Source organism: Rattus norvegicus, chromosome 7 (assembly GCF_036323735.1).
Source record: "Rattus norvegicus strain BN/NHsdMcwi chromosome 7, GRCr8, whole genome shotgun sequence".
NCBI classification, from domain to species: domain Eukaryota; kingdom Metazoa; phylum Chordata; class Mammalia; order Rodentia; family Muridae; genus Rattus; species Rattus norvegicus.
Genome location: NC_086025.1, coordinates 106,835,001 through 106,858,336, shown reverse-complemented (window position 1 = coordinate 106,858,336; position 23,336 = coordinate 106,835,001). Strand labels below are relative to the sequence as shown.

At 48.4% G+C, this 23,336-nt stretch overlaps 1 protein-coding gene across 12 annotated transcripts in view; it reads left to right on the top strand.

The window, feature by feature from the left end:
* Trappc9 (trafficking protein particle complex subunit 9) overlaps positions 1-23,336 on the top strand; it is a 477,026-nt gene that overhangs the window by 29,028 nt on the left and 424,662 nt on the right. For all 12 annotated transcript variants that reach the window (XM_063263588.1, XM_063263579.1, NM_001034156.2 and 9 more), the window contains 2 exons: positions 4,942-5,067; positions 17,525-17,741. In XM_063263588.1, the coding sequence (XP_063119658.1) occupies positions 4,942-5,067; positions 17,525-17,741 (343 nt within the window). The remainder of the gene's footprint in view (positions 1-4,941; positions 5,068-17,524; positions 17,742-23,336) is intronic.

Genomic DNA, 23,336 nt, shown 5'->3' with positions numbered 1-23,336 from the left:
TTGCATCAGCCTTTAGTGAGTAGCGCTAAATGCCTAAGATGTTTATCCTTCTGATTACAAACGGTACATATTTAACATAGCTTTGAGAAAAGAACTGTCATAGCCCATTCAGGGATAATCATCATTGATATTTCTACATCAGCTTTCTGCACTTCTGGAAATTAATGTGTCCTAGTTAGGGTTGGTGCTATGATGAACACCATGACCAAAAGCAACCTGGGCAGGAAAGGGTTAATTCGACTTACACTTCCATATCACTCACTGTTCATCACTGAGGGAAGTCAGGACAGGAACTCAAAACAGGGCAGGAATCTGGAGGCAGGCACTGGTGCAGAGGCTGTCGTGGAGTGCTGCTTACTGGCCTGCTCCTCATGGCCTGATCCGTCTGCTCTTTAATAGAACTTGGGACCCTACCTCGTCAATCATTAATTAAGGAAATGCTTGCCACAGACTTGCCTGCAGCCCAATCTTATAGAGACAATGTTTTCAATCTAGCTTCCCTCCTCTCAGATGACTGTAGCGTGTGTCAAGTTAGCATAAAACTAGTGATCATTTTGTAAAAACGGTGAGCATACTTTACTGTGAGGTGGGTTTCCTTCTTCTCTGGCACGGTGCACGTTCTCCGTGCTCTCAAACCTCATGTGTCAGGAGAATGACCTGATGCTCAGTTCATCCTGTGGATGCACCACTCCCCTCCCCCTTTGGATTCATTCATTTATTTATGAATTTATTTTGAGGTGATAGGGATTGAATCTAGGCCCTCCACGAGCCCGGCAACTGCTCTAGCTTGTCTAACTAGAACTCTAGCCCAACCCTACTAATTTTTTTAAAAGCCCAAATATTGTTAGTAAGGCTTAAAAGAGAAATCTCAAGCTGTACAGTGGTATGAAGAGAGCAAGAAACATCTCTGCTTTCCCCACTCTCTTCTCTAGGCCGGTGACTTTGCCATCCAGCTCTCTTCTAATCACTTAAACTTTTTTTTTTTTTTTTTGATTATGTGTGCATGCAGTACCAATGGTGGCCAGAAGGCGGCATTGCTCCCCCCCACACCCCCAAATCTGGAGTTTCAGATAGTAGTGAGCCTCCATGTGGCTGCTGGGGATTGTACCTGGGTCCTCTGCAAGGGCAGCCGGTGCTCTAACCATTGGGAAGCCTCTCCAGGCCTGTCTCTGACTTTTTTGCCTGTGAGAGATGCATGTTTTGTGTGTGTGTGTGTGTGTGTGTGTGTGTGTGTGTGTGTGTGTGTGTGTGAAGCCACCTGTGCTCTATGGTCTGCCATATTCCACCGGCAGTACCTCATGGCGGCAGATGCCCCTCCCCTTGGCCCTGCTTGTCCCCTGAGAATCCTGTGGCGTGGTCTTGTGAGATGTGACAGCTGTGCTGAGGGAACTGGTCGTGGCGGCTGCTAGCAGACACTCGCTGTCTTGGGATCACAGTGAGTGTGCTGGAGGCTGGCTTTTTAGATGTTAATCACTGGACAGGGCATGAATGTGCATCGGAAGTTATCTGGAAGGTGTCTTAATTCCCTCTCCAATATAGACGTGGAATTACTTATTTAAATGATCTTCTTTCTCTGGATAGTATTCTGCTTTGAATTTTCTGCTCTAATAAGTAACCCAATAATGATTTTTTTTTTGGACCAATTAAAACATTTTTTTTTAAAGAAAATCCCTTGGTGGGGGGCATGACACAGGCTCTTACTGTGTATCTCTGGCTAGCTTGGAACTCACTGTGAAGACCAGGCTGGCCCTAAAGCCTACCTCTGCCTCCTTTGTAAAAGTACCTGTCACTTGTCACTTTATGCCATGGATGTACCTGATTCTCCAGCTATCCGTTTTGCCATAATTTACTGAATAACTGTTTTTATTTTTTATTTTTTGGCAAGGTCTTCCCTCCGTCTCTCTTTTCCCTTGCCTTGAAGTTTTACCTAAGTGGTTTGGTACACAGTTTAAGCTTTTGGGGTTTTTTTTTTTTTTTGTTTTTTGTTTTCTCTATAGACCAGGCTGACCACCAATTCAGAGATCCACCTGCCTGTGTGCTACCACCACCACCACCACCTGGCTACAATTTCAGCTTTTTATTTTTTACTACTGATTCTTTTTCTTACTCCAGCACCATGGTGCTTCGTCTGTTGCAGGTTATCCAATGACTAGTAGTATAAGTCTTTTTTCTTTGTTTGGGGATCAGGCCCTGAGCTGTGTTCATGCTGGGCCAGGCCCTCCACTGCTGAGCCACTGTCAGCCGTGGCCTTGTAAAATCTTTGTGGTTGGGATAATGGATTCTTTATTCTTCAGTAGCTATAAAATAATCTTATTTGATCTAAGGTGAAGTTGGTGTCTGGTGGAATACACAGTAGCCTCACTCTGGGAAGAACGACGTCCTCAGAGTTCTGCTCGTCCGTAGAAGGTTCCAGGGCCTGCGCATTTCCACACTGGAGTCCCGGCCCCTCTGTGAATGTTGTCATATTTTTCCCCATATAGAATATAAGTAGTTTTGATGTTTTTTTCACATTCCAAACTATTGCATATCTCTGCTTATTTTACAAGCAGAACTTATTGCCATTCCATTTATGTAAGCTGTGGATAGAAGTGTTATTTGCCTGTTTTCTGTGCTTATGTGTGTGCACATCATGGGGGCCAGAGTACAACTTATGGTTTTGATTGTCCCTTCCATCCGGTCAGTCACAGGGACTAAACTCAGCCTTTGTGACAAGTGTCTTTACCTGCTGAGCCGTTCTGCTGGTCCCAGACTGACTTTTCTTTTTTTAAAGATCTATTTATTTATTTTATTTATGTGAGAACACTTCAGACACACCAGAAGAGGGCCTAGGATCCCATTACAGATGGTTGTGAGCCACCATGTGGTTGCTGGGAATTGAAGTCAGGACCTCTGGAAGAGCAGTCAGTGCTCTTAACCACGAGCCATCTCTCCAGCCCCAGACCAACTTTTCAATGTTCATTTTAAAGCTAGCCATTTAAAAATCAAATTAAACTTCCTTTTCAGAGCCCTTTCATGTCCGCTGTAGGAAAAAAGTCTCCAAGAACATCCAAACGAATTGTTACCTAATATAGAAAGGTGGTGTAGGCCTGGAGAAGTAGGGTTCCTGCTGTGTACCCTCTTACCATTGTAGGCACACTTGTGGCCGCAGGTGGAGCCACCTCACCGGCCAGACTGGAGCCTCAGTGGCCATGTAGCCTACTGTGTCAGCAAACATTGGAACTTCACTTCTGGGGGGAAAGGCACAACAGAGGAGGCAGGTGGCGCTCTGTCCCCACCAGGCAGAGTGCACAGCAGTCAGACAGTAGAATGCAGACAGAGTTCCCGTCTGCCCTCGCCAGCCGTCTGACTGTGTGCAGGCCTGTAGCCTCCGTATCGTTTCCTCTCTGCTGCATAGAATGCTTAATCAGGGTCAATGATTTTTACACATATGAATGGCCAGCACGGTGGCAGGCTCATTAGTGCTGCTCGATAAAGCATTGGTTATTGTCTCCTCTTCCTGGGCTCAGTACTCTACAGGGCATCTGGGCAAAGCCAGCTCCTCATATAATGTGATGAGGACAGAAGGAGGAAATTCACATCTCGCTTTTCTTGAGAAACGTTTTCATTCCTGTGCTTCCCGGAGTCCTTTCAGCTTTCCTTTCTTCCCTCACCTGCTCCCATGAAGAGCCCGAGCCTTTCCATGCTACCCAGACCTTTGATTGATTACGGTTGATCCAGTGCTCGGCTTCCACTCAGGACTCAAGAGGGTGTCAGCCACAGACCAGTCTCTGTGAATGGCTTCTTCCTGGACTCCTGAGCACTGTCTCAGGGTGTCTGTTGTAGTAGGAGAGATGGGCTGGGCACACTGCTGAGATACTGACGTGGTGGGAGCCTCAGACAGTCTTCAGCCTTATATCTTTCATTAGGTTCAAGGACATAGGCTCAGGTCACTTGTCTCCAATGGTGTTATGTACATGTAACTTCCCCATCATCACAAGTGCCTGGGCAGTAGTCTGAGAGTGCTGAGAACTGCGCTTGTCTGGTCCCCATGGCCAGACATCTGTTAATACTCTGTGCACACTCATGCTCCCCAGATCTGTTTTGCTTCTTCCTATGGCTTGAGATTGAATCCTAAAATGCCCCTGGGCATGAGCACTGTATTGCTGTAGTTTGCTGTCTAGTCCCATGGGGCGTGGGTGCTATCTATGGTCAGCAAGGACCAGAGTAGACCGTGGACACTGTCCATGGTGCTGAATCCGGAGGAATTCCACAGAACCTGTTCTTTTCCAATGCCTGGTTACGGTCAAGTGGTTCTGAGATAAAATCGGTGGCACAGCTGGACATGGTGGTGCACACCTTTAATCCCGGCACTTGGGAGGTAGAGGCAGGTGGATCCTGTTAGTTCAAGGCCAGCCTGGTCTATAAAGTGAATCCAGAACAGCCAGGGAAACCACAGAAAAACCCTATCTGGAAAAGAGAGAGAGAGAGAGAGGGAGGGAGGGAGAGAGGGAGGGAGGGAGGGTCACTGAACACATACAGCCCAGATGTCTTCTGCAAAGAGCAACAAATTCCCAACAGCTGCATTAAAGCCATAGGTGTGAGAACAACATTTAAGTAAGATAAATGACAAGGCATCCATCCATATTATGGGCTGAGCATCCCTAGCTCAAAAATCTAAATCCCCAAACCCAAACTCTTCTAAATGCTAATCACTTCTGGTCCTGAGGAACCCTCAGCCCTCCTGCCCCTGGAGCTAGGATTGTGGTTGTATGATTTTAATCAGCAACAGCACACTTAGACGGTCATAGGCTTATTCCAATCGGTGCCCGTTAAGACAGACCCTCAGAAACAGCTTTGGTGCATGGCAAATGCTGCTGGGGATGTCTGGAGTCTCAGTGGCACCTAGCTAGCACTGGAAGAGTCTCTGGTGTTTGCTGATGAAGGTGTTCTCTATGCCCACAGTATAAGAATGCCGGAGTGATTGAGCTGGAAGCGTGTGTCAAGGCCGTGCGTGTCCTGGCTATTCAGAAGCGTGGCATGGAAGCTTCGGAGTTTCTTCAGAATGCCGTGTACATCAATCTCCGGCAGGTGAGCGTGTTCCTGCCTCTGTGGCAGGTGATTCAGGTCCCCTAGAATAGGTCTCTCACGGCCCAGATCAGAGATCATATGATATCATAAAGATTAATAAGTCATAGCCCAAGAACCAAACCGTGTGTTATTTAGAGGTCCATCGTCTTCATTTTAGGGTATTATATTTTTTAAAATCAAAACTCACCATCTTCTCGCATTTTTTATTCAGAATGATAACATTGACTCCTGCTGCTTTGCAGCCTTGAGCTTCGGAAGCTCTTGCCTTTGGGAAGTGCTTACTGTTTGCAAAGCTGGGCTGCTTGGTTTACAAAGCCTGAGACTTGTAAAGCTCCTGACACAACGCAGGCAGCTTACAAATGGTTAATTCCAAGCCTGAAGAGCATGCTAAGGATTGAACTCAGAGCCTTCTGAGCTCTTTTCCATGGGGGCAGCAGCCCCGGCCCTCCAAGAATGTATTTAATAAGACAGTCATGAAAACATTTAGTGGCAGACTCACAATGTCACTCCCTAACCTGGAGGCTGTTAGCTGTGTGCAGCCAGGTGGAACTGATCTGGAGGCAGGCCACTGGAGACAGGGCTCCAACAAACAGCAGCTGGCCCCTGGACACCCTGTTAAAGCAGACACAGAGAGAAGCGACCACTCTGCCATCACCGAGTGGCAGCCTCATAGGGAAGACAGGTGTTGAGTGGTGTATGAGTGACACACATCACAGAAGCCATGCTGGCAGCAGAGGGAGAAGCCACTAGGATGGGGAGGGGGAGGGAACAGAGAGGGCTAAGTCTCAGCCAAAGGGTGCAAATGCTGGAGTCTGCTCTAAGAGCAGAGTAAGGCAAGATCTGGGTAGAGGAGGGTGCGGCATGGGTGGACCTCTAGGAAAGCATAAGATATCTGAGTCTGAACTGTTTGGGGAAGGCAGATAGGCTGAAACAGAAAGACTGGTGTCTGAGGAGGACAAGGTCAGGTACAGTAATTGCAGACTGCCACTTGACCTTCATCAGTTGACATCCTGTGGGCAGATGAGACCACTGTTGAGCTGGATAAATGTGAGGTGCAGCAGTAGGCCACCATGTAGGCAGAGTAGAGGGCAGCAGGGACTTGAGCTAATCCCACCAGAACAGGCAGAAAGCGTGCTGACAGCCAGACATCCATCCCTATCACCTGTGCTCACTACACCCATAACTGCCACACTCACTTTAGAGATTTCTTTTTGAAGGAAGATGACTTAATAGAGTCAACCAGAGGCTGTGGCGATGGCCCTGGCTATGAGCACATAGTGCTTGCTCTTGCAAAGGACCAGAGTTCCACCCCCAGCACCCACATCAGGTGGCTTACAACTGCCTGGACCTATAGCTCCTTGACCTCTCTGAGCCTTGCTTGCTGTAGAGCCCTGTGCTGCCCTCAGTCACCAGAGTGAGGCCACCTCTAAGTAGCTGAGGTGTCTGTTGTCAGGTCAACCACAGAGGGAGAGACGAACACAGAATGAGGCCCATAAAGGAAGCTTGCCCCAGGATTGCTGGCCATTTCATGTGGGGTAAGAGCACCCAAGACCTCAAAGTGGGGGCGCACTGGGAGCCAGGTGCACCCTGGGCCCTTAGGGAAGGCTAGGGGAGGTCCCCAAGTTCTGTTCTCTGTTGGTTTCCAGAAGAGGCAAAAACCTGGTACTTTGCCATAGAAGCTTTAGTTACCTGGGAAATGGCCCAAGAGGAGATAGGTGTCAGTCTCTAGTAATGCTGAAAGTTACTGTTTGACTTGGTTCAACCCAGGATTCAATACTAGGCCAAGCTGTGTGTGTGTGTGTGTGTGTGTGTGTGTGTGTGTGTGTGTGTGTGTGTTACAGTTGTATTTATTTTATTTGTGCATATCTGCACATGCATGTGGGCACGTGTGCCACAGCATGCAAGTGCTCAGAGGACCACTTGGATAGTCTGTTCTCTCCTCCTCCTTATGGGTCCTGGGTATTGAATGTAAATTAGGCTTAGTGACAAGTACCTTCACCTGTTGAGCCGTCCCGCCTGCCCCTGAAGCTATGGTTTTTAGGGATGCTGAGGCTCTAGTCCTTGTAGAGGACTGGAGAGTGGGATGCCCCATGCCAGGTATATACAAACTTAGAGAACTATGCACTGACTGAGGCCCTGGACATTGAAGACCCACCAGTGCCTGCCCCACAGACATGGAGCCATGACAAGGGGAAGTGACTGCCAAAGTGGCTGAAGAGCAGAGGTTGGCTGCTAGAGCCTCACTGGCCTGGAGCGTGGAGAGCCAGCTGGGGTCAAGCTGGTGTAGGTTTGCCAGTGGACAGGGAGGGCAACACACAGGGCAAGAGGGTGGGACCCTGATGTAAGCCGTGCTTCCGAGTGCAGAGTGCTAGGCCGCATCAGGTAGACTGGAAAGGGTCCAGGGAAGCCTTGAAGTTTGTTGTAGCCAGGAGGCTGGGTTTAGATTATATGGTCCTGTGTCCCTCCACTGCTCTGCAGTGGGCTACTGCTGTTATCATCAGGCCCAGGGCTTCAGGAGACAGCTTTGACCACAGAAGAGGCTCCCAGCAGACCTGGAAGGTCTGGGAAATGGAGTCTGTTGGGCTTACTTGGTTTGGAGTACTGGGAGGCTGCCAGGCACCCCAGCCCTGCTCCGCCTCTACAGTCCTGTGGGTCTTCACTCTCTGCACTTACTGAAGTCAGATTCGCAGATTAAAGGGAGGGGATTTGGACTCACTGCAAAGGGTATTCACAGTTGGGCACTGCAGTCTGGATCAGTTCTGCTATGGCAGTGCTCAGCGTCTGGCAAACACTAGAGGGCAGCAATACTCCGTGGCAATGGTGGCCCTGCGGCACAGGGCGGTTACCAGCCTGGCCTTTCGTATTCTGCCCAAGAGGAAGGCACTTTGCGGTCTTTGACTCATCCTGATGTTTGTCTGCTAGTTGACAAGGCAGTGAAATAATGATTTCTGGTGTGATTTTATAATCACAGTAAAGAGAAGGACCCGTAGTTTTTCTGAAATAGAACAAGCTTTTGGTTCTTATTCAAGTGTGTTCCACTGTGGAGCTGATGGTAACGAAGGACTTCAGCAAATGGTGGACATTTTGGAAGGCGTGGAGATGTGATTAGTGCAGGTTCCATCTGTCCTTAAGAAGCCTTGCATGAGCCGGTAGTGGCACAGGCCTTTAATCCCAGCACTCAGGAAGCAGAGGTAGGCAGATCTCTTGAGTTTCAGGCCAGCCTGGTCTACGAAGGGAGTCCAGTTCCAGAGAAACCCTGTCTCGGAAAACCAAAAACTCAGACCTGGAGAATGAGACATTGGGCTTTAGCGGTGCTCTGCAAAGTAGACGCAGGATCCTTCTTCTGCGTGCAGGCACAGGGTGACCTGCATGTGCAGGCACAGGGTGACCTGCGTGTGTTGACTGGTTTAGGCAAGTGGTTTGTAGTAATTATCTGGTGCTCCCAAATGGCAGCAAATAGCTGACAGTGTACAGATCTGGCCATGAAGGTTTCACAGGCAAAGGACAAGGTTCATGAGAAGAGAGGGGCTGGGACTCCAGTCATCATTTCCTCCGTTTGGGCTGGAGGAGCCCTGCACCCTTTCAGCCTGTCTTCTGTGGAGAGCAAGCCCAGAATGGTTGGGCTTTTGGAATCACAGCGAATAGAATTTAAAGAACAATGGGAGACTTCGTGAGCTGAGCTGGGTCTCACTCACAGCCACTCCTTGAAAATTGCAAATGCTACAGGAATGCATACACACTTAGTGACATATATCCGCTGGGAACACCAGGGTTGTGAGGAGGCCGCAGACCTCACTGGCATCCATTCACATTCTTCTTGAATTACGAATCTGTTCCTTGAGATTCTACGGTCTAAATGTGGCCAGCCATACCCACAGAGGGAGAACTTGGAAAAGGGAACAAGGGCCCCAGCACCAAATAAGATGGTGGCTTAGAGGTGAGGGGTCTCTGGGACGTGTTTTCATGCACCCTTCCGGTTCCTTCGCCTCCCTCCCATCTGGGATGGGCAGGAGCCAGACTAGGCAAAGCATGTCTGTCCACCTGCTTGCCTGCTCCAGAGTCCAGTGAGCTGCAGTCATGGTCTGCACTGGCGGAGCCGAGTGGGAGAGGAGTGGAGCGGGAATCCGCTGGTAAACAATAGATGTGGAAGTAAACAATTCCCAAGTGAGTCAGAGCCACAGAAAAAGAGAACAGGCTCCCACTGGATCCCTTCTATGGGGCAGCTCAGGAGGCATTCATCCCAGGAACATAAGCATTGTTGCAATGCAGAATAAGGCGCAACAAAGAAAGGCTGTGCTGGCTGTCTCCCCAGCAGCTGGCTTGCAGGGCTTGTAGCGGCTCCATCTGGGGCTAAACAGACACCAGAGAGGTCTGGACAGCTTCCTCACCAGTTGCAGCCAGTTTTAAAGATGGGGAAACTGAGGGTGAGACCCAGCTCAGCTCACAAAGCCTCCTATTGTTCTTTAAATCCCCCTTGCTGTGATTCCAAAAAAACCCCACCGTCCTGTGGCTCCACTTCCCCCACCCCTACCTGCGCCAGGTACTGAATACATTTTTGTTTTCAACAGAAAATGGCAGGTGACCTTAAGAGAAAGTGCTAGTGAGGAAGTGTTTGCAAAACTAGACCAGCATCTCAGGGTCACACCAAGGCCCGTTCCTCCCCCTCCTCACATCTTTAAGTTCCGGAATGATTGGTGCCCTTTAAAAACATTTTCCTTTATGAGACTTTTAAGGGGACTTTCAACCTCTTTGTCTTTGGTTAATTTTCTTTCCATTCAGATTTTATGCAGGCTACTCCGTTCACATGCAAGAACAGCCTCCGCACATTTCTTTTTTGATGGGTTTCCTTAATGAAGCTGTTGCTAAGGAAACCCTGCAAGAGCCGGGTAGGCACCAGGGTGGTTGCAGCCCTAGTACTCCTGTCAGGTTGAGCTCAGAGTCAGATGGCTGGGAGAGTGGGGAAGGAAGGGTGTCACTTACAGAAGGGGCTGAGGTAATGCTGTGACAGGTCAGAGCTGGCCAGCTGGCCAGTGGCTTCCAAGGACAGTCCGTGGAGGAATCCACACGAGGAAACCATTGAATGGGGAGGGAGGAAGGTCATCTGCTACATTCCTTACTGCAAAGGAAGAAGGAGAGAGAACTGAGACATTTCTGGTCTAACAGGATTCTGGTGTGTGGCTTGACTTAGAGTCCTCAGGAGAGTGGAAGTCTGAGGATCAGAGATCTGCGGAGACTATCAGGTGGTCTTGGGGGCCAGCTCTGCTCTTCCCCTGGCCTCCGACTTGGACAAGGCACTGCCTATTGAGCTGAGATTCAGATCACCACTATGATCAGAAAAAGTGATAAGAGAAGCCAGACCTCTGTGCCCTGCAGGCGGCTGTGATTTTAACGTTGGGTGAGAGGGATACTCGAGAATCCCTCTTTGAGGACTTGCAAGTCACTGTGGTCTCATGGCTTGGGGAATCTTGGATTTCCTTCTCCACTTTAGTTGTTAGGAACCTTAGCGTCAAGTCCACAGATACCTTAATAATAACATTTACTTCCTGGCAGGCATTTTCCTGATCGAAACTTCCTCTGGTTTTATTTAACTATAATCTCATGTTTTCACCTTGATTTTTATCTTTTGGTTGTTACTGCTCTTAAATTGTGTGTGTTTAAAAAATTGATTTTAGATTCTTCTTTAGAACAAGGCAGAATGTAAACAGATGCAGAAACAGAGAGTACGGCAGCCACTGCTTTTAGAGGTTCCAGGGTATGTATTTACCTTCAGAGGGTACAGCTGAGGTGAATGTTAAAGCTGTTTTCAGTGGGCGACTCTGACAATACATGCAGACGCTGGAGAAGGGATGGGGGCTTCTCTGTGCAGGCACAGTGCTAGTCAGAGACGAGACACTTATTAATCTCTGACGCATGATTCATCCGGCTGCTGTCTCGAACGAACGGCACCGCTCAGAGCAATGACAGCAGCGACCGTTGGTAGGGATGCAAGGCGTCCCACGAAGAGCTTCGCGGCCTCTCTGCATTTTACACTTCCAGGCCCTCCTGTGAGGAATTGTTTTTATCATTTCATATTTGTTATGCAGAGCAGACTTGGTTTTTTATTTGGGAGAGCGATCTGGAAGATTGCCAGAGCAGTACAGCCAACACTAGGATGCCCACTAGCCCGAGGATGGTGCCTGTCCTCATCACCCAACTAGCTTGCCTGGCGCAGGTTTCCAAGTTTGTCCCCACCATAGTGGAAGTCAGTACGTGCTTCCTTTCTGTGGCCGGACGATGGCCACTTTATTTACAGGTCTGGCTTTCCTTTTATGCCCCAGTGGACAGCAGGGGCTTCCCATTATTATTATTATTAATTATTATTATCGTTGGCTGTTGAAAGATGCTACTGTGAACAGTCACATGCAGGTTTTATGAAACGTGTTTTCACTCCTTGTGGGACGTACACTTGGGTCACATACCACTGTCTAGCTTTTTGAGGTCCTGTCAGACTGCTGAGGATGGCTACCGGCAGGATCCGAGGGCTCTCTTCTCCCCACCTCTTCATGGCCTCCTATCCAGTTACATCTTTGGCTGCAGCTGCTGTAGTGGTGGGAAGGGAGTGATGCGTGGCTCTGGTTTAATCTGCATTTCTCTCATGGCCCGTGTTGTTGCGCTCCTTTTCCTGTGCTCACCGGCCATCCGCACATCTCCACTACAGTCCTTTCCAGCTCGTATCTAGTTTTGGAGCCAGAGTTTGGACTCAGAGTCTCATGCATGTCGAACACAAACTGTTCCACCCCGACTGTCAAGCTCTTCTTCTTCTCGTACAGGTGCAGGAGCCGTCAGTGTGATGCAAAGGGTGTGCTCTTGTCTGGCCTCTGCTCTGCAGGGATGCACTCGTTTTACCGTTTTTATTTGTCTTCTGAGAGACAACACTCTTGTTCTGTTGCTCAAGCTGGTCTTCAATTCCAGGCTCACGTGGTGAGCACCATCCACCGTCCAAGTGGCTGAGACACTTAAGTGTCCACCGCCATGGCCCTGCCCATCTATGATATTGTTCACAGACGTGCCTTTCTGCCTTGGACGAAATCCGGTTTCTCTGTGTTAGTGCACTGCATATGCTTTTGGTGTGGTTCAGGAGAGATCACTGAGCCCAAAGCACCACTGGTTTCCTTTTGACAGGATGTTTCTATGTAGCCCAGGCTAGTCTGGTACTTGCTATGTAGACCAGGCTATCCTCAAATTCTGGGCCTTCTGATCCATGCTCCCAAGTGCTGGGATTGCAAGCACCTGCCACCATGCTTAAACTTGTATGGTAAATTTTAGTGTTGGAAATTTACCTTTTTCAAGATTTTTTTCTGGCTATTCTGGGTCTCGTGCCTTTCCATATGAAGTTTGGGATAAGCCTGTTAGTTTTTTCAAAGAAGCCAGCAAGGATTCAGATGTAGATTTCATTGACTCTGTAGATGAATCTGGGAAGTTTAGCCACAGTAGCTGTCTTAGTAGTATGCACCCATGACCTCTGCAGGGTGTGGGAGGAGGGTGGAGAGTTCAAGGTCACTCTGGTTACATAGTGAGTTTTAGACTAGCCTAGACAACATAGCAAGACCCTGTCTCAGCCTCCCCAACCTCTCTAAAAAGCAAAATGAACAATATTGTCTTTCATTCTATGAATATAGAATGTCTGTATTAAAGAGCTGCATTCTCAGCCAAAGAGAAACACTTAGTAGCCGTCTTCCATGACTTACCAGTTTTCTTTTTTAGTTTCTGGTTTTGTTTTGCTTGTTTGTATTTTTTTTTAAAGATTTATGTATTTATTATATATAATCACACTGTAGCTGCCTTCAGATACACCAGAGAGGGCATCAGATCCCATTACAGATGGCTGTGAGCCACCATGTGGTTGCTGGGATTTGCACTCAGGACGTCTGGAGGAACAGTCAGTGCTCTTAACCTCTAGGCCATCCCTCCAGCCCCTGCTTGCTTGTATTTTGTGTTTTATCTCATTGCCTGGCTTAGATGACACGTTTTGGGAATTTCCCGTTGACATCATAATGCTAGATGGTACATTGTCTTCCCATTTTCTGAATTCACCACTTTTCTTAGTTTTTGATGTCCTTTCAAGGTTCTGTTCTATTTGGAGCTGTAGCTTAGAAAACACAATTCATAGAGATTTCAGTCCAGTGAAGAATTCTTTATAAAGTAGACAGAAGTTGAAAAGTGATTGGTCTTAGCATTTTTTAGCTTTTTCTTTTTTAATGTATATGAAGGAAAATTAATTTTCTAAACTAAATGAAGTGTTTTTAGGTAGGCATCACTCCATGCTGCCCACGTTGATCCACCGTGGGACTCAAGTGACTCTTTTGTTCTAGCCTCCAGGTACCTCGCTGTGCCTATGTGTGTGCGCCATTGCTTCAGGCTTAGTGGTAATTATGTGTAATTTTGGATATGTAATCTTTCTGCACGATAACCGCAGACATTGTGTAGAAAACACACTGTGTCTGTGTCTTGTCTACTGGAGAGTGCCCAGACTAGCTGTATCCCAAAGCTCTTTCCCATGGTGCTTTGGTCTGTAGAGCGCTGTGCGTTCTTATAGTTTCGAAGGCATTCCTGGCTGACTGATTTTGTGATGTTAAGCCTGTCCATGGGGCTGGAGAGATAGCTTAGATGTTAAGAGCACCTGCAGCTCTTGCATAGGATGGGACACCCTGTACCCCATGTCTTCAGTGACAGTCATGTATCCCATTGTTTTGAACACCCACTGAGAACTGTAGACCTTTCCTAACTGTCCATATTACTTCATTTAGTCTTTCTAGCCACCAAAACATTAGACTGTGCTCTCTTTCTCAGAGAGGCAAGATGGCAAAGCTGGCAATTCAATGGACTATGGCTCAGACCTGCCCTATCCTGCCAGAATGTTCCAACAACGCCACCACTTTTCTTCTGATGTTAGAACAAAGCGGGTCTCAGCCTACTTTGCAGTTGGAACTAGAGTGGTGAGCCAAAATGACCCATCTCATGACTAAGGCCTCTCATCTTAAGTGTTTTTGAGATGCTTCTGCTAGAAATTAGCATAAACATCTGGGCCCTGGACTCAGAGGTTGTGACTACTCAGCCTGCTGAAAAATCAGGACAAGGATGTGCTGATTAATATCCTCCCTCACCCCCGCAGAACGGGGGTTCAGAAATGAGTGTGGGGACTTGATTGCATCTCAAGATTTTGCCTGGGACCATTTTGTACTCCCTCAGATCCTCACGCTGTTGCTGCCCACGTTAGCCCAGCACAGCTTTGCCCCCAGGCTTCCAGCACTCGTGTCCACTGGAAGCTTCCCGATCAGTGGCAGCGCAGTGCTGGAAAACAGTTGTGCCCAGGCTTTCTCCATGGAGAGCTTTTCTAGGGTCTCAAGTAATTTCAGTTCCATCTGTAGGGAAGGACCACCATTTGCTACTATGTTACACTCATCCGGGGGAAGGAGAGGCTAGATTACAGGACTGTTCCAGCCTTCTATCAGTGATAGGTCTACGGGAGCATGGCGGCCAAGTCTTGGGCCCTCAGTTTCCTGTCACTTGTATTTGGCCACAAGGGTCCTGGCTGAGGCCACCATCACTAGCATCTGTTGTCATGTTCAGGATGCAGGATGTCAGGTGAGGTGCTAGGGGTCTCCCAGTACGTAGTAGAGGCAGCCACCATGTTTGTCTCTCTTTTACCACTGTCTTTGTCCCCTGCCACGGCTGACACTAGCACATAGGGCTCCTTCTGAAGCAAGGTTGTGTCCTGTGCAGGTTCGAGTGTCCACGTATCATAGACCTGATCAAAACACTTGTGGAAGCATTCAGTATATTCTTGGGACCTAAGGTTTCTTAGACCAAGGACACAGGGAACTAACCAAGAGACAAGGAATTGATCATGAGAGCTCCGTCGCACGAATTGCCTCTGCTTATCAGATGATTCTCTTAGGGAAAAAAAATGGCATCAGACTGGGAGAAAATATTCTCCAAACATGGATGACTAAAGACTCAGGTTTGGAACCTGAAGGATGATCCTAGTTCCTAGTTCCATAGTAAGATGAACGACCTAATTTAAAAAGCTGCCAGAAGCTCTGAACAAATACTTCACAAAGGGAGATACGAGTGTGGCCAGTCATCACAGGGTAGCGTGCTCAGCGCCTGGTTATCAGGGAACTTCAAAGTAACTCCAGCAGAATGACAAAAGCCACATGCACCGTAACATCAAACACTGTGAGTGCATGAAGCACCATGGTCCTTGTGTGTCATCCCTGTGAACAGGAACTGATGCCACCACTCGGGAAGAGTCTGGCTGCCCCAGGGCAGGGGGAAGAGGCTCAGTGTGAACAGCGCAGGACAGGACCAATACTGTGGAGCCAGAGGCTATGTGTGCACACCCTCAGGATAGCTTCCAGGAGATGCATGGGCTGGGAAGCCCTGTACCCCAGAGCCTCTGTATTTGCCCAGTACTTGCAGACTCTTGTCTGAAGTATTCACCGATGTGCACTACACATTGTTTCTCTGCCTTCCTATTTACTGGAATGTTCCCCATGGGTTCTAAGCTGGGCATCTGTCTGTTAGTGCACAGGTCCCAAGGGAGGAGCCCTCGCCTCCTACATTCCTTGTGGCCTTCCCATGGATGTAGTCGGTGCCTGCAAATAAAGAAACAAGAGGATGGCCTTGCTTTCTCTGGATGGGTGTAGTCGGGACTGCCACGAAAACCTGGCTGTGGGACATCTGGGCTGTGCCTTGTGTTCTGCAGGGCTTCTGAGCAGTTCACACATGACCATCTCAGCTCCGTTAGGCTGCAGCAAAATACTGTAGACCTGGGGCTTCTGAGTAACACATGGTTATTTTCCAAGGTCAGCAAAGCTGGGGTCTGGGGTCTGGTGAGTGCTGCTACCAGTGCACAGGTACCTTGTCTCCCATTAAAGGCTTCATGTAGAGGGGCCCTAGTCCCATTCATAGGGACTTGTGACCTGATCTTCTCTCAAAGGGTTGAGGATCACAGATATTCAGTCTGTTGCAGGGTGATGCCTCTGAGCTGTGATTCAGGAATGCTAGTGTGTTGAGGAGTGTGGATGGCTTGTGGAAGGCAGAAGAAACCTTACAGAGGCCCCTTGGTACATCTTCTGGGTCATGTAGGACTGAGGCCTGGGGTATCAGGAGGAGTTAAAGAAGGCCAGTGTGCAGGGCTTTCTCATATGGCCTTGTTAGCCCAGAAGTATCTAGAAACCCATTGCCAGGGCCATGGCTGGGGGGGAAGCCACTTCCCAAGAGAGCTGTGTGGATTATGGTAGCTTTTCTCCCCAAAGTAGCAATGAGGTGGAGAACACATGATTGACAGATTCCTGGCCTGCCATTGGGTCTTCCTGGCCGTGTGACTTCTGGGGCTCTCAGTGCCTCTCAGAGCTTCAGGCATCCTTGTGTGGGGTGACAAAAATTTTCCTGGGGAGACCCAAAACACACAGCTACTCATCCCCGATAGGGAGCTATCAAAAGACCAAAGTACAGATACCACCAAAATCCAACTTGGTGAACCAATGAGTTTTACTGGGGTTACTTACAGGAGCAGAAATGACTCAAAGCCAGTTGCATCACCGAAGCTCACCCTAGCGTGGGCTGACAGCTCACAGAAGCTGGGAACCTGAAGCGTGCTGCACAGCCTGCAGTCAGCTCAGCAGGTTGGAGAGTCCTTTCCAAGTCACTCAGTTGGTTTAAACCTCTTCCAGGTGGCTGGGCTGGTTGAATATCTTTGTAGATTGTCTTGTCTAAGAGTGACTCTTAGCAGTTTTATTGTTTTTAGTCTGACATTAAGGAACCTAGTGAATCTAGTCGGTTTCAGGGACTTCCTGAAACTGTTTTGAGTTGTTAACCTTCTTTCAATCTTAAAGCTTTCCTGAAAGATGGAATGTTTCAAGACCTTGTCAAGGGAGTGGGTCTAGTTCTGGAATGCAAGTTGATTAAATAAAGCCTGTCATTTGTAGGCTAGACTGGGTGCTAACCTACCAGAGTTGTTACTGCCGATCACCATTAGGATCTACTAGGCCTTGACAGAAGGAAACATGCTATAAAAGGCAGGAAGTTGCAAGTCTAAGTTAGGTGGTATTAGCATCTTCTAGTCATGTGGCTCCACATGTCATGCACTGAGAAGCTGAGCAAAGTCCATTCCCCAATCCTCCTGTCATGATGTACTCTTGTTCCTTCTCATGAATGAATGATGCCACGTGTGTTGTGTGATAACCTTCTCATGCCTGAGAATTTGGGCCTTCTTAGCAAAAGGCTGGATAAGCTTAGAGCCACTGCTCATGGGTGGCTGTGTTGGGGTACTCACAGGGGTCCTAGGGCCTCAGGATTGTTGTGTCACAATGATCTTCTCTCTTCTCCTTTATGGAAAGAGGTTTCAGATGTATTTCTTTTTTTCCCTTTGGAAGTTTCTTCAAAAGCTTCTTGCTTCCTCTTTCTGCTTCAGCTTTCTGAAGAAGAGAAAATCCAGCGCTACAGCATCCTGTCCGAGCTCTACGAGCTGATTGGCTTCCACCGCAAGTCAGCATTCTTCAAGCGCGTGGCTGCCATGCAATGCGTGGCCCCAAGCATCGCAGAACCTGGCTGGAGGGCCTGTTACAAGCTCCTTTTGGAGACATTGCCTGGCTACAGTCTGTCACTAGACCCCAAGGACTTCAACAAAGGTACCCATGATGACCTGGGGCTGGGGTGGAGGTTGCTTTATTTCCATTTAGCCTGTGCATTTGAGCAGCCACTGAGTGTTGCAGACTGCGGAGGGCACCTGTGGTTCAAAAGTGGCCACGCCCTACCTCACACAGCCACTCATAAGAGCGGTGTCTTGACATGAAGTCCTGGAGCCCGCCTTGTGGCCTTTGTTTTTATACCTTTGTTAGTGGAGGTCAGAAATTACCCTTGAAGCCATCAGTATGGTCTGTCATCAACATAATGCATTAAGTCCCTAATGTTTTCACTCATGAAGTTTTGTTAGGTTAGCAAATATCAATGTGCCTTTCCAAAATAAACATATGTGGATGTATGTGTATATACCTAGCTATGCATTTGTGGCAGATTCTGATTCTGTAGTAGCAATAAATGTTAAATTATAGCTGTAAGTGTAATAACTAGACAAATACAGTGCTCCGTTTGGCCAAAGTCTAATTAATTAGAGAGACAAATTCCTTCTCTTGGTTACTGCTTTAGATAGGGACCTGGAGCTAGAGATGGTGTAGGCTTTCAATAAGACAGAATTGAGTCGTCCTCTGTGCTATTATCTTACTAGGATGCAGACAGATCCCTAGTGCTCCCACTCTCAATCACAAATCCCATTCTTCCCTTTCACATGAATAGTGTGTATATGTCATCCTCCCCAGACTCTTTAGCACCAGACCTTCCCAAGCAGAACTTCCTGTTGACAGTACTTCCTGTTGACAGTACTTCCTGTTGACATTCCTGTTGACAGTACTTCCTGTTGACAGTACTTCCTGTTGACAGTACTTCCTGTTGACAGTACTTCCTGTTGACATTCCTGTTGACAGTACTTCCTGTTGACAGTACTTCCTGTTGACAGTACTTCCTGTTGACACCTCCATCCCCAGGAGACCAGAATCTTTAGAAGGGAGTTGCTTGGCTGAAAGGTGAAGAGTGGTAACTTTTCAAGACCTTTTGGGCTACAGTCTCTGTTGTCTGGCAAGCTGTGAAAGCAGCCCCGGCCACACTCAAGTCAATAGGACTTCATGGGCAAGGGTAATAGGAGGGTCAGGCATAGTGACCTCCACCTGAAAGCCCAGCACTTGAGAGGCCAAGGCAGAAGAAGCATTAATTTGAGGCCAGTCTTGGCTACAGAGATCCTGTGTCTGAATGAGCCAAACAGTCCCTGTCTGAACCCCTCTCCCCACAAAGGGTAGGTGATGGGCAGGCCAGGTTGGGTACTTGCTGCTCTTGACCAAAACCCTTGGCAGAGCACACACTGAGAGCTCCTATCTTTGAGGCAAGCACAGACAAGAGTTTTATTTATTGTGGTCATCTTACAAAAAGGAGCAGATCAAGGGCCCAGTGGCCCCAAGTCCGTTTTTCTTGTAAATGGAGGTGGGCTTTAGGCTTAAATAGAGGAAGAATTGGGGGAGGATGTTTGAATCATTAGGCAGTCCTGGTTCAGATGTGGTTCTATCCATCATTGTCCCAGTACAGTACTTCAAGGTGGTGTCAAGATGTCTTTATTGCTGAGGGGAAAAGGTGCTTCCTAGGAAGTAAGCAGGGTTCTAGGGTTTGATAAGGAAAGAAGCTGTAACCCAACAGGACAAGGGGCTCTTCAGATTGGTAAAGAGAGGGAGGAGTCTGGGCCATGACCTGTTGAGGAGAGAGTGGCCTGGGTGAGTGGTCACTTGGTGGCCAGGTGGGATACCTGTGCTCAGGCTTCTGAAGGGAGGTATTGCCCCTCCCCTCTCACTCTAGTGTCTGCAAAGTCCCATGGACTGAACCCTGGAATTTTGTCTTTAGAGCAGACAATATCTTGCCTCCCTGTAGTCATGAGAGTGAGGTAGGTAGGCTGGGGTCTACTGGGCTGCTTTCTATTCATGTGGCCTGCGGTGTTGTCCTTTTATGTTAGGCTCACAGAAGATCCTTTCTCCCCTGTGACCTTGTTAGCCACATCTCCTCCGTCCTGCACCCCTACTGAGGGTTATTTTAAAAAACATTAAACATGGACCTTGGCATTTGTCTGTGTTCAGTACCATCAGTGACTGTGATTCACTCTAGACAGTGCCTTTCATTGATTTAACTATTCTGAGACAAGGTCTCATGATATAACTCAAGCTAGCCTTGAACTCACTGGCTCAGGGTGGCCTGGAACTCTCAATTCTCAACCTAACACACTGTTGTGTGGTGTCACTTTGAAGTAGATTTTGTCCTTGACTTTAAAAATATATTCTTTTAATAAATTTATTTATTCTGTGTTCATGGGTGCTGTGGTGTGTGTGCATACAGAGATCAGAGGGCAAGTTGTAGGAATTGTGTCTCTCCCACCACATGGTTTCAGGGATGGCACTTGGGTCATCAGGCTTCGAGGCAAATGCTTTGCCCACTGAGCCATCTTGGTGGCTCCTGTCCCTTGTTCTCATCTTAGCTGTTAGGGTTGTGTGTGAGGGGTCAAGAGGAGGATCTGGGACTCTTTCCAGAAGATCTTGGCTCTTGCTACTGGAACAGAGGAAGCCTCTAGAAGGATACCTACTCTCTTCATGTGCTGGAAGAGCTGGAGGAGGCAGCAGAGAGCAGGCAGGATGATCATGCAGAGCACGCAATGTCCCTGCAGTGGTCACTGAGCTGAACATTGTGCTGTGAGTTGGGATGGACATGTGGGTGCTCCGAGCGCCTGTCAGCCTTCAGCCACATCTGGATTCCTTCAGCCAGGCTCTGTTCCAGAGCTCATGTAATTGTCTGATAATATGCCTTTTTCAGTGGAAGTTTCCATCTGTTCCCTTACCTGCCTTCTTTTCTGTAACCTCCTTCCTCTCTCCCCTCCAGAGATGGGTTGGATCCAAGGTTTGTTGAGCTCCTGTTGGATGATTGGCACCCCTTAGGGCGAGTGGGCATGTAGACTGGTGTGCCTGGTGGTGAGAGTTAGAGCTGATCTCTGTCTTTCTAACCCAGGAGCCTCATGGGGTGCCCCTTTAGAAGCTGTTCTGGTCTCTGTGGCCCTCTACATGCTTCTTGGGCTGTCTCCATGGTCCAAGCAGTTCTGCTGCAGCTGCCACCATAGGCCCTCTCTTAGGTCCATGAGCACTGCTGAGACCATGAACACTTTCTAGGCAGAAAGCCACATGGAACCTGGGGATACCAGCTGCTTAAAGTCTCCGAATGGAGTGACCATCACAGGCTACACTAGGCGCTGCAGACTCATCTCCCATCTGCCCTTGCTGCCCTCCTCCACTCCAGTCAGATCTCTAGCACTCAGAAGATGGTGGGCGTCATTCCAGAGGCTCCCCTCCCTTGTTCCAGCAGCAAGGACATTACATCAATGGGGGAGGGGAATCTGGATGCCAGGGGTGGGGAGGGGATGGGTGTGGAGGTGGAGGGGGTGGACAGGTGTTTGAGAGTCTTTAACCCTGAGAAGATGGGGAAGCGCCTGCTTTGTGTAGATCCTGCAGGAGCCCCATGGCTGTGGAGAAAGAAAAGAGGAAGTCTTAGGTGTCAGCTGGGCCTGGATCAGGGCATTGGTCAGTGGGGGAAAGCAGAAAGAGAAGGAAGAGAAAGGGTGATGGTGAGTGAGGACGGAATTGTAGGACCTCTGGGAGCCAAGAGTCGACTGAGTTCGATGAAGAACTTTAGAATCTAAATGAGCCCGACTGTTGTCTTCTGGCTAGTATGTTTTTAAGAGACCTACGTGGGAACCAACTGAAAGTGGGTGAAACGGTGAAGGGCTAGTGTGGTTTTCCGGGAAGCATGGGCATGTACTGACAGAGTACCCAGTGCCTAGGGACCCGTGACGAGGACAAGCTATTCCTGAATTCCTGGCCTCATAGTAGTCACCTTGGCAGCCTGCTTAGGACAGTTTCTTCCTCTTCAGAAGAGAAGTATAGAGAACAGAGCTGGCGAAGGAAGTGCTGTCCTCTGTACACTCTGGCGTTCCTCATAGCAGGACTGAGTATAGGATGAGACAGACTGGGACGCTGCCCGACCAGCCTCAGCATAACTCTGATACTAGCACCAGCTGGTACCCAGTCCCGTTCTCAGGCTGACTTAGAGCCTTTGCAGTAACCGATGACCCAAGTTAGCCTGTCCTCCCCTAAGTCCACAGCTCGCACCAGGCTCGCTCATAGTCTGCGGGTTTTGTCCAGTGGTTGGTGACGTGGATCCATCTCCTGCACTCTGTTCGCCCCAGGCCCCCGCAGCCACACATCCTTTCACGGGATCCACACCTTTCTTTCTGCAGAATGGTATCAGACCTGTGTATACTCACCTCACAAATCCTGGTTGCCTGAGAGGTGGCCTCTCGTGAATACAGCAGCCACAAACAGCCAACGTGAAGATTCTGTGAGGATGCATTCACCTGGCAGGTCAATGTCCAGGAGCACAGTGGCCGTGTCACATGGTACAAGTTTGTGCAGTTTTATAAGCGACTGATGAACTGTCTTCCCAAGCAGCTGTAGCGTTTTTCAGCCCCAAAGGCAGTGGGTGACAATTACCCCTGCTCCGAGTCCTGGCCAGCATTTGGAACCCTTAGTGTTCTAAGTGTTGGAATCTTGTTTTAATTTACAGTTGTCTAGCAAGTATATCGAGCATTTCTCCCTATGCTTATCTGCAGTTGGAATGTCTCCTCTGGTGATCCCATTTAAAACATAGGTTTTTTTTTTGTTCTCTGTTTCCATCACATGCAGAAGAGTCCTTTAGTGATATTTTCTCCCAGCATGCATCTTGTTTTCTCATTCTCTTGGTAGCTTATCTGCGAAACAGCAGTTTTCAGTTTTAATGGCATCTACTTCGTCAGCTCTTTGCCTCATGGAGCTGTATCGAAGCTTCTGTTACTATACCAAATGCCATCCACATTTTTCATTTATCAACTGTGGGTTCCATAAACATGTAGAAACTTCTAGAGAGGTTTTTGTTTCCCTGGAGGTCCATTGCAGTCTACTATTTGTGAAGTCTGCAGTTAGCACCCTGCTTTAACGGTCAGTTGGTGGTCATCCTGTGTCTCGGCTGGTCTGCTGGGAGGCCATCTTGCTCTGCTGGGCCTCTGAACCTCCTTTTCAGAGCTGTGTTGAGTGTATGGACGTGGGCACATTTCTGCATTTTCCTTTTCATTCTATCAATTGTTTTGTTTGTCCGTTTGCCAAAACCACACTGCCTTTGTTACTGTAGCTTTATGGTAAGTATGACAGTCAGGGATTTTTTTATTTGTGAAAAAAATTGTCCTTTTTGGAAATGACAGAAAAGGAGCTGTTCACATTGAAGTGCTATTTCCTGTTCTTTCTGTGGGATTTAGAGCAGCTGTCACGCAGAGCGATGGTCTCTGCAGGGCCTCTAGGCTGTGCTTGCATGGCTTCTGCCCACTTCGGGGCTGGGTGAGTCTGCCCCATCTCCAGCCTTGCTAGGCCTCATATATGTGGCCGCACATGCTCAGGGCGCCTGTCTGACCCACATGAAGACAGGCTGTGGCCTCTTGGAACTACTTTGATGTGATTAACCTGTTTCCGATAGTTACTACACATAGTTTTGACATGACTAACCTGTTTCTTGCCAAGTTACCTCATGTTTTCTGTGTGTCTGGATCTTGGGGACACTGG